General features: G+C 35.9%; 1 protein-coding gene across 4 annotated transcripts in view; it reads right to left on the reverse strand.

The window, feature by feature from the left end:
* The window catches only part of LOC128654230 (formin-like protein 3), a 277341-nt gene extending 268172 nt beyond the window's left edge, over positions 1-9169 (reverse strand). For all 4 annotated transcript variants that reach the window (XR_008401432.1, XR_008401431.1, XM_053708041.1 and 1 more), the window contains exon 1: positions 8934-9169. Coding sequence is in view for 2 of the 4 variants with exons in the window: in XM_053708041.1 (XP_053564016.1) it covers positions 8934-9041 (108 nt within the window). In the remaining 2 variants the exon portion in view is untranslated. The remainder of the gene's footprint in view (positions 1-8933) is intronic.
* Positions 9170-12981: the final 3812 nt, after the last annotated feature.

The following is a 12981-nucleotide window of genomic DNA, read 5'->3' on the forward strand; positions in this document are numbered from 1 at the left end:
CTTGTTATCTTGCATTTGTTGATTATGCAAATCTACTGTGTTGACTAGTCCTTTAACTCAGTGATTTTTAACCTTTTTTTTGCCGTGGCACACTTTTTTACATTAAAAAATCCTGTGGCACACCACCATCCCAAAATTAAAAAAAAAAAAAAAAATCACACATTGTAGCCTAATACAGCATATATATATATATATATACACATACACACACACACTGTATGTATTGTGCTGTTATGCCATGCCTCCTACAAACTACCCCTGCACTGGGAGTAAAAAACAAGCAAAGTTTAAAAAATATGTCACACTGTTGTCAGTCTGCCGTGGCACACTAGTGTGCCACGGCACACTGGTTGAAAAACACTGCTTTAACTAATTCAGAAATTAATAAATGTAAATCAGAAATAGGTTATAAACAGGTAACATATTGTAACAGAGTATTAAAAGGATATGAAACTCAAATTTTCATTTGTGATTCAGACAGAACATAAAATAAGAAAAGTTTCCAATTTACTTCTATTACGAAATTTGCTTTTCTTCCATGATATTCTGTGTTGAAGATACATAGGTAGGTGACAGAAAATAGTCCTTTTGCAAATGGATAGCATTCTTGCAAAACTGCTGCAATATAGTGCTCCAGACATGTGTATACTCATGAGCTTACATCCCTGCTTTTTAACAAAAGATACCAAGAGAACGAAGAAAATTGGAAAATTATGAAAGAAACATTTTTGGTTTAATTTCCCTTTAACTCCTGGCCATTCCCACCTATGTGCTGTACTGTTTTGCGGTTTTTAGATGCGGTTTATATTTAGACCCTACTATAGGTCATTTTGTCAGTGAGAAACCCACACATATTCTATATCTTTTAAACTATACCATTATTTTATGTTAAGTGTTTATACTTAAAGGAACATGAAACCCAATTTTTTTCTTTCATGATTTAGAAAGAGCATGTCATTTAAAACAACTTTCTAATTTACTTCTATTATCTAATTTGCTTCATTTTCTTGATAACCTTTGCTGAAAAGCATATCTAGAAAGGCTCAGTAGCTGCTGATTGGTGGCTACACATAGGTGCCTCGTGTGATTGGCCCACCCATGTTCATTGCTATTTCTTGAAAACAGGATATCTAAAGACTGAAGCAAATTAGATAATAGAAGTAAATTGGAATGTTGTTTAAAATTGTATTCTCTATCTGAATTGTGAAGGAAATATTTTGGTTTAGTGTCCCTTTAAATTTACAAGGCACACACTGTTTGAAAGAGCATAAAATTGTCATTCAAACGTGGATCTCAGAGGTTTTTAGGGCTTAAGGGACAGTATACACTAATTTTACTGCATGTAAGACACTTCTATAAAGAATAATATGCACAGATACGGATATAAAAATCCAGTATAAAACAGTTTTAAAACTTACTTAGAAACAATAAAAGTTCCCAGTTCAGCTCTGTTAAATAGGTAGCTGGAACACCCACTGCAAGTGGGAAATAGCAGACACCCCCTTCATTTGCATATGAAAAGACCCTTTACACAAACAGGAGCAAGCTGGAGTAGGTATACATCAGTATTCTCCTAAAACTTTGGGGCTCGGTTAGGAGTCTGAAAATCAGAGCAATGTTATATAAAAATAAGCAAAACTATACTTTAAAAAAAATTAAAAAAAAATAAAAATCTGTATGGGCTATATAAATGGATCATCTACAAAACATTTATGCAGAGAAAAATCTAGTGTATAATGTCCCTTTAAATGAAGTTGCACACTAACCACTAAATTTAGCTTCCTGAAGCCCTCCTCATCTTGCTGACACTTCTGGGCTTCCAGGGCTTGGCGACGTTACCACGCACATGCGGATTCCCTGGGCCATGCTGAGCCCTAGAGCACCAAGGATTAGGTAAGAGTGAGAGGGGGGCCGTGATTAGCTCTGAAAAACACCCCATCCCCAACATGAGGACACATGGTCGTCATCCGTGGTAAATACATTGTGCAGATGACAACCACATGTTTTTATGCGCACTTAAAGGGTTAACTAACAAAAAGCTTATTTTAAAGGGTCAGTAATCACCTTGTAATTACAAGACTTTTTTTGTTGTATTGCTATAGAGTAATATCAGCCTAGTATTAACGTGTTTTTAATTTTTTTTTTTATTTTTTTTTAAAAAAACATTTTTACTGCAATTATTTTTTTTTTAATAGCCAAACTACCCACCATTTGCTTTTTTTCAAGAAGCCAATTTCAATTTTCAGAGCTAAATTACATAAAAAGGGTCCAAAATAAATAATGAAAATGTATTGCAAAGTAGTTTCATTGTGTATACCTAAACGTTTTATATACAAATCCCAAGGTGTTAACTGCCCCTTTCAGCCCACCCATAGCATTACATTCACAAAATGTCAGGTGTGTCAGACAAATGTTTTCTTCTCATTATAGAGTATAAACGAAGATATTTTATGTATATTACCTAAAACAGTTTATCCAAGGTCAATTATTGCTCAATGACTTACTTCAGATCATTTAAATAAAAAAAATAGAAAATTCTGACTTTTTTTTTGGAAGGAAAAGAAACCAAAAATAGCCTTGACTAAATTATACAGTGATAAGCTAGGAAGTTTAGGCCTACCAAATTTCACAATTACGTCATTTTGCTTAATTCTAAGAATTGCTTTGGATTGGTTGAAATAAATAAATATTGCTCAATGCAGAAGATCCAACTAACAATGTTGGATAACTGTTCTATGTCCTTTGTAGTGCACATAACTGATAAAGAATTAAAAAAATGCCTCACAGTTCATATCTAGATTTTCCTATGGTCCGGAGAAAATGCATAAATATTAAGGTTTAAATTTTAAAAAGGGACATGAAACCTATTTTTTTTCTTTCACAAGGCAGATAGGGCATACAATTGATGATTCAGCAATTTTAAAAAGACTTCATGTCAAACATTTATCTGCCTTATTTCCTTATGGCATGCTTTCATTTGGAATAGTTAGTTTGATTAACCATTTCAGTATGGTACTTTGACATGACACATTTACCTGAAACAAACAAAAACAATATAAGGCTAGCCCTAGTGTACCCTAAGTGCCAGTGGCCGTAATACCCCAGAGGGGTGCAAGTATCCTAGATTCAGAAACTAAGACCTAGACAACCAATCACAATTCAAGGTATTTAGAATTCATCATAATATGCCAATCCCTGTCAACATAGTAAAGTTTTCATGAGCTAATATGAATTTAAAAAAACAGGCAAGTCTGCTATATAATATAACATAAATGAGTTTGTAAACCCTGGTAAAACAAAGGATTCAAATGTATTAAAAATAGAAGAAAAAAAAAAAAGTGTGTATGTTTCAGTTAATAAAGATTTAAAATCCATGACCATATTTATGAACAGATAAAATCCCCTTTGAATTATATAATTTTTATAAACTTCCTCCTTTCTCATAGAAAAAAAAAAAACACAACACTGTGAGAAATTGTGAACTTTCCATATTAGCTCATGCCAAAAATTACAAGAGCAAACAAGGGAAAACCCAGAAACCCATTCAGAGATAAAAGGGAAAAGTGTCAGTGAGAAAAGATAATGTACTAGAGTTTTGTTCTTGGTATAAGACTAGGTATCACAACAACATGCCTGTTATTAACAGGTGCCAACACATATACTACATACGTGATGAGGAAATACAGAAATATTCTATATTAATATCAGTAATCCATTTCAGTACTGTAAAGTGAGAACCAATTCAAAGAGATGCTAATATGATAGCAAATCACTGAAGCAGATATAATAGAGAGGTGGTATATTTAATAATGCTTTTGATGTTTAGAAAGGGATAAAATGACATTAAAACACCTCTTGCTTTTGCCTGCACTCCCTAAAGAGACCAACAAGCAAATTGTATAAACGGGCTAGCGGCCTATGTTACAACTTACATGTATTATTATCATCAGGTATTTGTAGAGCGCCAACAGGTTCCAACAGTATCATTTATAATAGCCCTTGGAGCGGTGCACTGTGGACTGAGACAGCCTTTGGTTCCACCCTTGTCATATCTTTGCCATGTAGGAGGCAGCCAGACCTAGTGTTTAACTGCTCTTCATCCTCACCCAAAGACAGACCCCATGTACAGTTAGTAGTTGAGAAACATCACACTACATGCTAGGGAACCCAAAGCAACAGATTGCAACTGGGGAGGCATGGGGGAAAGAGCTAACAGAGGACCTTGAGAACCAGGTGACTAAGACTAGGTCTGATCTGTTGTGGGGCCAAGGGTCTGATCTGACACGGATATGTGGCTAACATAATAGCAGCTGAGCCTGGAGACCAGTCTGATATTGGGGCTCTTTATACATAAGGCTGGCACTCATGGTCACATTATAGTATTACTTTGGCACAGCGCTCATAAAGGGTTGCCAGACCCTGTTCTATAAACCTGCTATGCTGTGAATCAAATAGCTGGATTAGACCATTTGCAGCATTGTAAAAATCTAGTTTACAGGTATTTGCTTTTTTATCTCTCTAGGAAGTATGAGACAAAGCCCAATTTTTGCACAAAAGCAAGAGGTGTTTAATTTCCCTAAGTGTTTTCAGCAGGTTATGCATTTCCATGAAGGATTAGTCTTTTACCGTTTAAAAAGCTTTTTTCTTTTTTGTGGACATTGCTTCAGATTAGGTAGTCCTCAATGATGCCCTCTCTTATATTTTAAATAAAAAAAAATAACAAATCAAAAGTATCAACAGTAAGTTGAGTGGCTATAAAAATCACATAGAATATGTGCACATATGGTTAGTGATTATCGGGAAATTAACTTATGTAAACCTTTTGAACCCATTTCATAAAACTGTTAAGAGTCATCACTCAGAGCTACCGGTGATTCAACGCCCCAATTTAAACTAATTTAGACTAAAGGGATAATTCCCATACCATGTTTCTGAAATGTTGTTTCCTCATACCCATGGATAGAAAACTATTACTAATCTTCACCATCCAGGGAAAAGATCTGATAGACACATATGCATGCATACTATATGGAAAGGTCTAGCATTTAAAAGGGACATAAAACCCCCGAAAAAAATATTTTGTGACTCAGACAGAGCGTACAATTTAAAAAGAAATAGTTTCCAATTTACTTCTATTATCAAATTTGCTTTGATCCCATGGTATTCTTTGTTGAAGAGATACCTAGGTAGGTGTCTGGAGCACTAGATGGTAGGAAATAGCTCTGCCATCTAATGCTCTTGCTAATGTATACCATTCTTGCAAAACTGTTGCCACATAGTGCTCCAGGCATGTGCACACTCCTGAGCTTACGTCCCTCCTTTTCCACAAAAGATACAAAGAGAACGAAGAACATTTTATAATGGAAGTAAATAAAATGACAAACTATCTGAACAATGAAAGAACAATTGTGGGTTTCGTGTCCCTTTAATATAACAATGTAAATATCAATGCCATGGCCCTTTCTGTTATGGCAGAACCCCTGTGGGGTAAAACCACTGGGGCTTTCTCATTTAGATGTTTTCAAATGAAAGTATATTGTTTCCTTATGTTTTACTTAAACTATGCTGAATGTGTCTGAAGTTCTTTACCAATTGTCTAGTAGTTTAATGCTTTATTCGTTTGGGCAAAGAACAGGAAAAACAGCAAAACAATAGATAATAGCCACTCCTTTCCCTCCTCCAGGCAATTCTTCTTAAATACAACACAGGACGTCGCAGGAATAGTTTTTATATTATGATTTTCTCACATGGTACATATTTGTTTAAAGGGCCATAATACCCAAATGTTTAAACACTTGAAAGTGACGCAGAATATGAGTATTATGTCCCTTTAACAGTTTGTTGTAAACTGTAGTCAAATTTCAACAAAGGTATGAATAATACAGGAATCGCTAAAGAGAGACACTACTATATTTTTACAACAATCTAATCGTGGTATCAATTTCTTATAAATATTTAGTGCAGTACTTTCGGATGGGACAGCAAATTAACATGTACAGGTACAAAATCCTTTATCAAAACTGCTTGGGACCGGAAAAGTTTAGTATTTTGGAATAGTTTGGATATTGGAATATATGTATATTTGTATCAGTAAGATAGGACAGCTTGGGAAGGAGATGACACCAAACGGCCCTGATGATCAAAAACTCGCCATCATGGAGAGATATTACACAAAAACTTTGGATTTTATTTTTATTTTTTTTTAAGCCCTTTTATTTGTTACTTAGGAGTCTTTCACATACAGAGCCCTGCATAGTGAGATAAACATCTCACAAGGTAAAATACGTGTTTCTAAAGCTCTTTAATGGACCTCATCTCACCATACTGACAGGACATATTAGATCATCTCACATGAGCGGCGAGTTTTAGACCATCTGGCCCCAAGTGTAAATAATACCTTATGTAAATTAGGCAATATCTACATGTAATAATACGGATTACATGAAATTTAAAGGCAATTTTATAACATTTTAATACATATACATAGTACCAGAAGAAAGAAAGTACAGTATTGTAATTAGAAAAGTAATAGTTGCTGTTTTTAATAAATATAAACTAACATTTGCATTTTATAACAAATAAATAAATTAAATATGTGGGCATAGAGGACTGTGACTTAGTGTTGGGGAAAAATATCTTTTAAAAAAATATTAACAACCAACTTTGGCTTTAAGATTTAATTCTGGATTTGAAAATTCCAGATTTGTATATTTGCAACTGTATTTTATTTTAACAGTCGAAAAAATGTGCATAGACACAATGTGATATTACCCATACTTTTGCCTTTCAGCTTTAACCCTATTCCTAGGGACAAGTGTCATTATAAGCCACCAACTTTATTTTCAAATTCTTTAGTTTAGGCAGCATACAAGTCTTTTTGTTCTGCCACTGGTTCCCTTATCCCTTACTATGGCCTTAATCATAGACAAAAGATTGTTACCAGCTTTTTAAAAAAAAGAAGCTACTCTTTAAAATACAGTAATAAATACTGCATTTGCAGCAGTCATCCAGCAGGAGAGAAGATGCTTTAAGAATAGGAATAGAAATATTTTAGTACAGGTTTTTCTCTTGGCAGTCAGAATATCTGCAAACTCAATGGTTCTTAAAATATTACTTTAATTACTTAATAATTAAAAGTCTATGGGGTATATCAATAAATGAAGTGCACTACATGCTTAAAAACCCTGATGGGTTTCATAGTTCATAGCCCCCCACCCCCCAAAAAAAGTGGGTATATGGGCCAAAAGAAAAGGGGATCCCAGTGCCGATTCAGAAAAAGATAGATTTTCAAATGTGTCAGCTAAAGTGCACCATCATGCTACTCTGCACGAACCACAGTGAATACACCTAACATATCCCATGACAAACTGTGCCAACTACAATATATAATGCCAAAATATCAGTAAAGTCAGCAATGACATTATCCATTTGAAATACTACTAAATAGAATGGGGTAGTAACGTATGCCATGGGGAAATTAACCTCATAAGCTGTGTATATGATCATATGGAGGCAAATGAATTTTAGGCTAGATTACTCATTGTATGATGAACTGTCACACATATTTTGAGTCTGTTGCATTTTTTTTTTGGTGTCTGTGTGTCTAACTTTCCTAAATCTTCATGATGGAAAACCGATATAATTAACCTATAGTCTTCCAGAGGTTTGTTGCTTTTTTTGGCAGGCAATGGTTAATATCCATATTCTTCTATAAATGACTTTACACAATATTATTTATTATTAAAAGATCTTAAGTATTATTAATTATACATCATCATTATAATCCCAGGCTTTGAAATTTAGATTGTGAGCTCTCTAAGGAATTTATGTATTGGTCTGAATAACCAATGTCATATTTATATCCTATATTCATTGTATCCCTAAATGGCTACAGAATATGCTGAATTATTACAAATAAGGAATAATAACTTTGTGAGTCACGGATAAGTAAAGCACTTTGATGACAGCACAGACATGTCAGTAAGTAGATGTGCATTATAATAACGGAGTATTAGAGCTGCCTTGGGACACGCCCCCTCTATAGAGTTCTTCACAAATTCCTCAAATCCCAAAGAGACCTCAGAGTGGAGCAAGGAAAAAAAAAAAATTCTATAAACAGAAAAAAAAAAAAAACCTGACTTTACTAACCTATAACCCAGCTTTACCTAAACAGATGGAAACCTGTTAGCACAGCAAAATAGGCAAATAGCAATAATAACCAAGAGCAGTAAAGGGAGACAAGGAATCAAAATGTAACCTAAATATAAAAGACTTGCAAAAACTAATCCACACAGACCCTACAGAGATACGGAAGGAAATTTCATCCAGACAGACTCCACTTTATGGAGACAAAGTGGCAACAAGAGCATACAGACATCACAGCTAGGTTTACTAACCCGAACATAACCGGGGCAGGGATGGAGCTCAAGCAAACAATTCACCCTTGAGAAACAATAACATTTGCATAGAATCTGAAAATGAACCATAATATCCAAAACCATCTTAAACATCAGCTATAAAATCCCAGACAGCTGCAACCTATTGTTTGGCTAAGTAAAACCATGTATTTAGTTAAGGATTTCCTCGTCACACAAGTTTATTTAAGCATAAAGTTGGAAAAATAAATGTTTTAGCGAAAAAAAGTAAAGCTTTTTATTTGCTTAATGGCTTATTCTTTAAGTGCCACTCTTTACCAAACCATTATTATTATTATAGTGGATCTGGACGCTCTTAGGTACATCACATTGTCACTCTTTGCATGAGACCTATCGCCACATCTAGGGCAAATCACATTGTTATCATTTACTATATTTGCACTCCAGCTGATAACTGTTGCACACTTTTTCTCTGCGACTCATCTCCTACTTAGTCAGGGCAATGTTACCCCAGAGAATTATCATAGTACAGGTCTAATGAATATGTAATGGACTCACCAGAACCAGCGCGAATCTCTCCTCTAGCTCTCCAGGCTCCGGCATAGGGACTTTTAGGGGTAGTAGGGTGGTCCCAGGGGTTCCCCCTACGCTCTCAGCGTTCCCCATTTTTGGGACCCCTCAAGTACACCGCTCCCCAAACTTTGGGTGTACCCCCCTCCTCCCTTGCGCGCCCCCGTTAGTCCAGCAACAAGTCCTGGGAACCCATCCTTTGTACTCGCTGCCCACACTGAGCACAGCTCCATTCACCCAGAGCGCACAGCTCACGCCCCGCCCATGCACGATGCTTATTGGCTCTAGTGACTGCTTTGATTGGCGTAAAAGTGCACTGTGGAATGTAAAACTTTAAGCGCCATCTGCTGCTGTCTAGTGATATTGCAGAGTATGGCTTAATATATACAGAGATGTAAATGTGGCGTAACCGCAGGACCGGATTTGCTAAGTGGTGAGAAATTGCACTTTTATACGTAAAGCGAGTAAGGGGAACGAGTACCCAAACTTCAGCAAAATTTATAGCACTTTTAATGACAATTGACAAGATAGATTCTGTTGTCTAGTGAGTGTTTTTTATGTACAAAAGAGCAGCAGTTGCTAAGGTATACAGTTCCCTTATTGTTTTAATGTTTTTATCATGCTCGGTATAAATGCTGAAAAAAACCAAGGGATGCTCAGTACCCAAACTTCAGCATCCCTTTTGACTGCAACCAACAAACTGTCCTTATTTCTGAGCTTTGCCCCACTGTCCCTCTGAGACAGTGATATGTCCCCTATTTGCAGAATTTTCCTTAGATGCGCCCATAGACCACCTAGATACGCCCACAAACCACCCTTTCACACACGATTGCCAGTCCACTATACACACAATCCCACCTACTATCCACTGGTGACCTTGACCCCTTCTGACACAGTCCCAACCACAAAATGGTGACAGCCCCTCTCAACCTTCTAAGTCCCTAATACCTAGCCACACATTTGGGAGATATTAAGGTATGTGGAACACGTAGTCACAGATATTGGTGTGATTGGTGTTGTAACCTGGAGCACAATGAGTACCTGCATAGCTTGACCAGATGTGAAAACTGTATCAAGATTGCAGGCAGACATGTAGAGAACCTGTCACCTTCAATTGCCACTTCTGATACAGCATTGTGTGGCAGTCTGTAAGGGATTAGAGGTTCCTAGTTGCTTGCACCTTCCCCTTATTACCTCCCTATTAAACCCTTTTTCTTTCCTTTACGTTAACCAACTAATTTGTATTAAAATTACCAAAAATAAACACATTGACACTGTTTCTTGGATGAAAATTGGAAAGGTCACATTGATTAATTATAAGCCAAACCATTACCTTTTATGACTGAATAATGAATGACCAAATTAAATTATCATCAATCATGAAAATCATAAACCAATGCAACCAAATAGTAAGCATGGCATTGAATAGGGTCCCACACCTCACGTGGCAAGACCTAGCACCATCTGTAGCAAGGCGGCAGGAAAGGGGCAGCTCAGGAACCCACAGCATAAAAGGGAATCCAGTTTGATCAAGCAGTCTCCACCGAAAACCCCTGTATGCCACAGGCCCACCAAACAGCCCCGCACAAGCCACTGCAACTACATAAAAAACAAAAATTATGCTTACCTGATAATTTCATTTCCATCGAGGGGAGGAGTGTCCACGGCTTCATTCATTACTATTGTGAATTAAGAACCTGGCCACCAGGAGGAGGCAAAGACACCCCAGCCAAAGGCTTAAATATCTCCCCCACTTCCCTCATCCCCAGTCATTCTGCTGAGGAAACAAGGAACAGTAGGAGAAATATCAGGGTATAAATGGTGCCAGAAGATGAGAAAAAAATAATAATTTAGGTCCGCCCTTTGGAGATATGGGCGGCAGCCATGGACTCTCTTCCCCTTGATGGAAATTAAATTATCAGGTAAGCATAATTTTTGTTTTCCCTCTAAAGGGGAGGAGAGTCCACTGCTTCATTCATTACTATTGGGAGCAAATACCCAAGCTCTAGAGCAGTGATTTGCAACCTTTTTTTTGCCGTGGCACACTTTTTTACATTAAAAAATCCTGTGGCACACCACCATCCCAAATTTTACAAAATCACACATTGTAGCCTAATACAGGATATATATACAGTATATATATATATATATATATATACACACTGTACTGTGCTGTCATGCCATGCCTCCTACAAACTATACATGACATATTGACATTCATTCACAAACAATCATAATGATTGTCTGTGAATGAATGTCAATGTCATGGTTGTAAATGATGCCTGATGAGCCTGTCACATACCTCCCAATATTTCAAAATTTGAAAGAGGGACACCCCCGCACTGTTGTCAGTCTGCTGCGGCACAACTGAGGATTTCTCACGGCACACTAGTGTGCCACGGCACACTGGTTGAAAAACACTGCTCTAGAGGACACTGAATGAAACAGGGAGGGTAAAAAAGGCAGACCCTAATCAGAGGGCAAATAAGCAAAAGGGGAGCGTTAAAATAATCCCTTAGGGGGGATAGTAAGCTGAAGGTGGAATCAAATGGTATATCAAAAGGAATGCAAGGTATTTAAAATCTATACATATTTAATCAAATTACATAAAACCAATTTAAACATATAACATAGACGTCATCATAAAAGACAATATTAAAAAACAATGGATAAAAGTTTTATAAATTTCTTTATAAAATCAAGATAAGATTTATAAATTTCTTTATAAAATCTTACTAAAATCAAAATAAGCGATGGTAGTATAATTGGAAGCTATACAATGGAATCTACCCGAGAATAGCAATATCAGAGTATAGGTTATGGAAAACAATATAGTGATATAAAGCGAATAGTCTTATCTAAACAAAATATAACACACCAAATATTATGAGCAATATAAATCCAGGGTTAATCCAAAAAGATGGTGAATTGTCCTAGTGTTACGTAAGATGCCTAACCGGATACCATTACACAAAAGTAACAGCGATTACTCGGAAGTACATATACAGAATATGACGCTATTTCCGGTTGTTTAGCTATATAACGCCACTTCCGGTATAGTGTCAATCAAACTACTTTCGGTACAGCGTCAGTTGGAGAGTGGTTTCAGTTTGGGCAATCGGACCTTAGAGGCGGAAGTACGTAGAGACTGAGTATCTCTTCCAGGGTATGCACAAAATAATTGGCGCCATTAACGAGTGTTGGGTGCGATTTTTAAGAATCAGCAATTAGCTGGGTAATCCTATTTAAGGTATGTTTTTTAAGCCGGTATCAGTCTTGAGAAAGGTCCAGGTTTAGGACCGAAACGCGTAGAATTACTGATATCACGGCTCAGGTTTCACTGGTAAGCACAATACTTTTCCTTTAGTAGCAATATTGCACTATGTTTTTTATTTCATTTTAGGATATTGGAAGTTATTCCACCATCAGGAATATTCATTTGACAGAAAGCCATTATCACTTACACCCAAAGAGAAATATCTATCAGATGATTATAGTAGAATATTTGATCTTAGGACACCGTATTATTTGAGGATCACATAAGGATTATCTCACACTTTAAGAACAGTCACACCAATCAAGATTTTCTATTGATGTATTTTTATTGACACTGAAATTATCACAGTTTTAGGTGTACACCGATCTTTTGTTCAAAAAATTATTTGGTCATTTTTTCTTTTTTATATATATTTTTTCATACTTCATTCATTTTTTAATTTTTTTAAATTTTTTATCATTTATATATATATTTTTTCATTTAATTTTAGTATTTGTTTTACACTTTTTCACATTTTTTGCATTTTCACAGATTTTTTCTACACACAATATTTGGACACTCATTTGGATACTAATTTGGGACATATATACTTTGGGACATATATACTTTTGGACAATTTACCATCTTTTTGGATTAATCCTGGATTTATATTGCTCATAATATTTGGTGTGTTATATTTTGTTTAGATAAGACTATTCACTTTATATCACTATATTGTTTTCCATAACCTATACTCTGATATTGCTATTCTCGGGTAGC

Source organism: Bombina bombina, chromosome 3 (assembly GCF_027579735.1).
Source record: "Bombina bombina isolate aBomBom1 chromosome 3, aBomBom1.pri, whole genome shotgun sequence".
Taxonomy (NCBI): domain Eukaryota; kingdom Metazoa; phylum Chordata; class Amphibia; order Anura; family Bombinatoridae; genus Bombina; species Bombina bombina.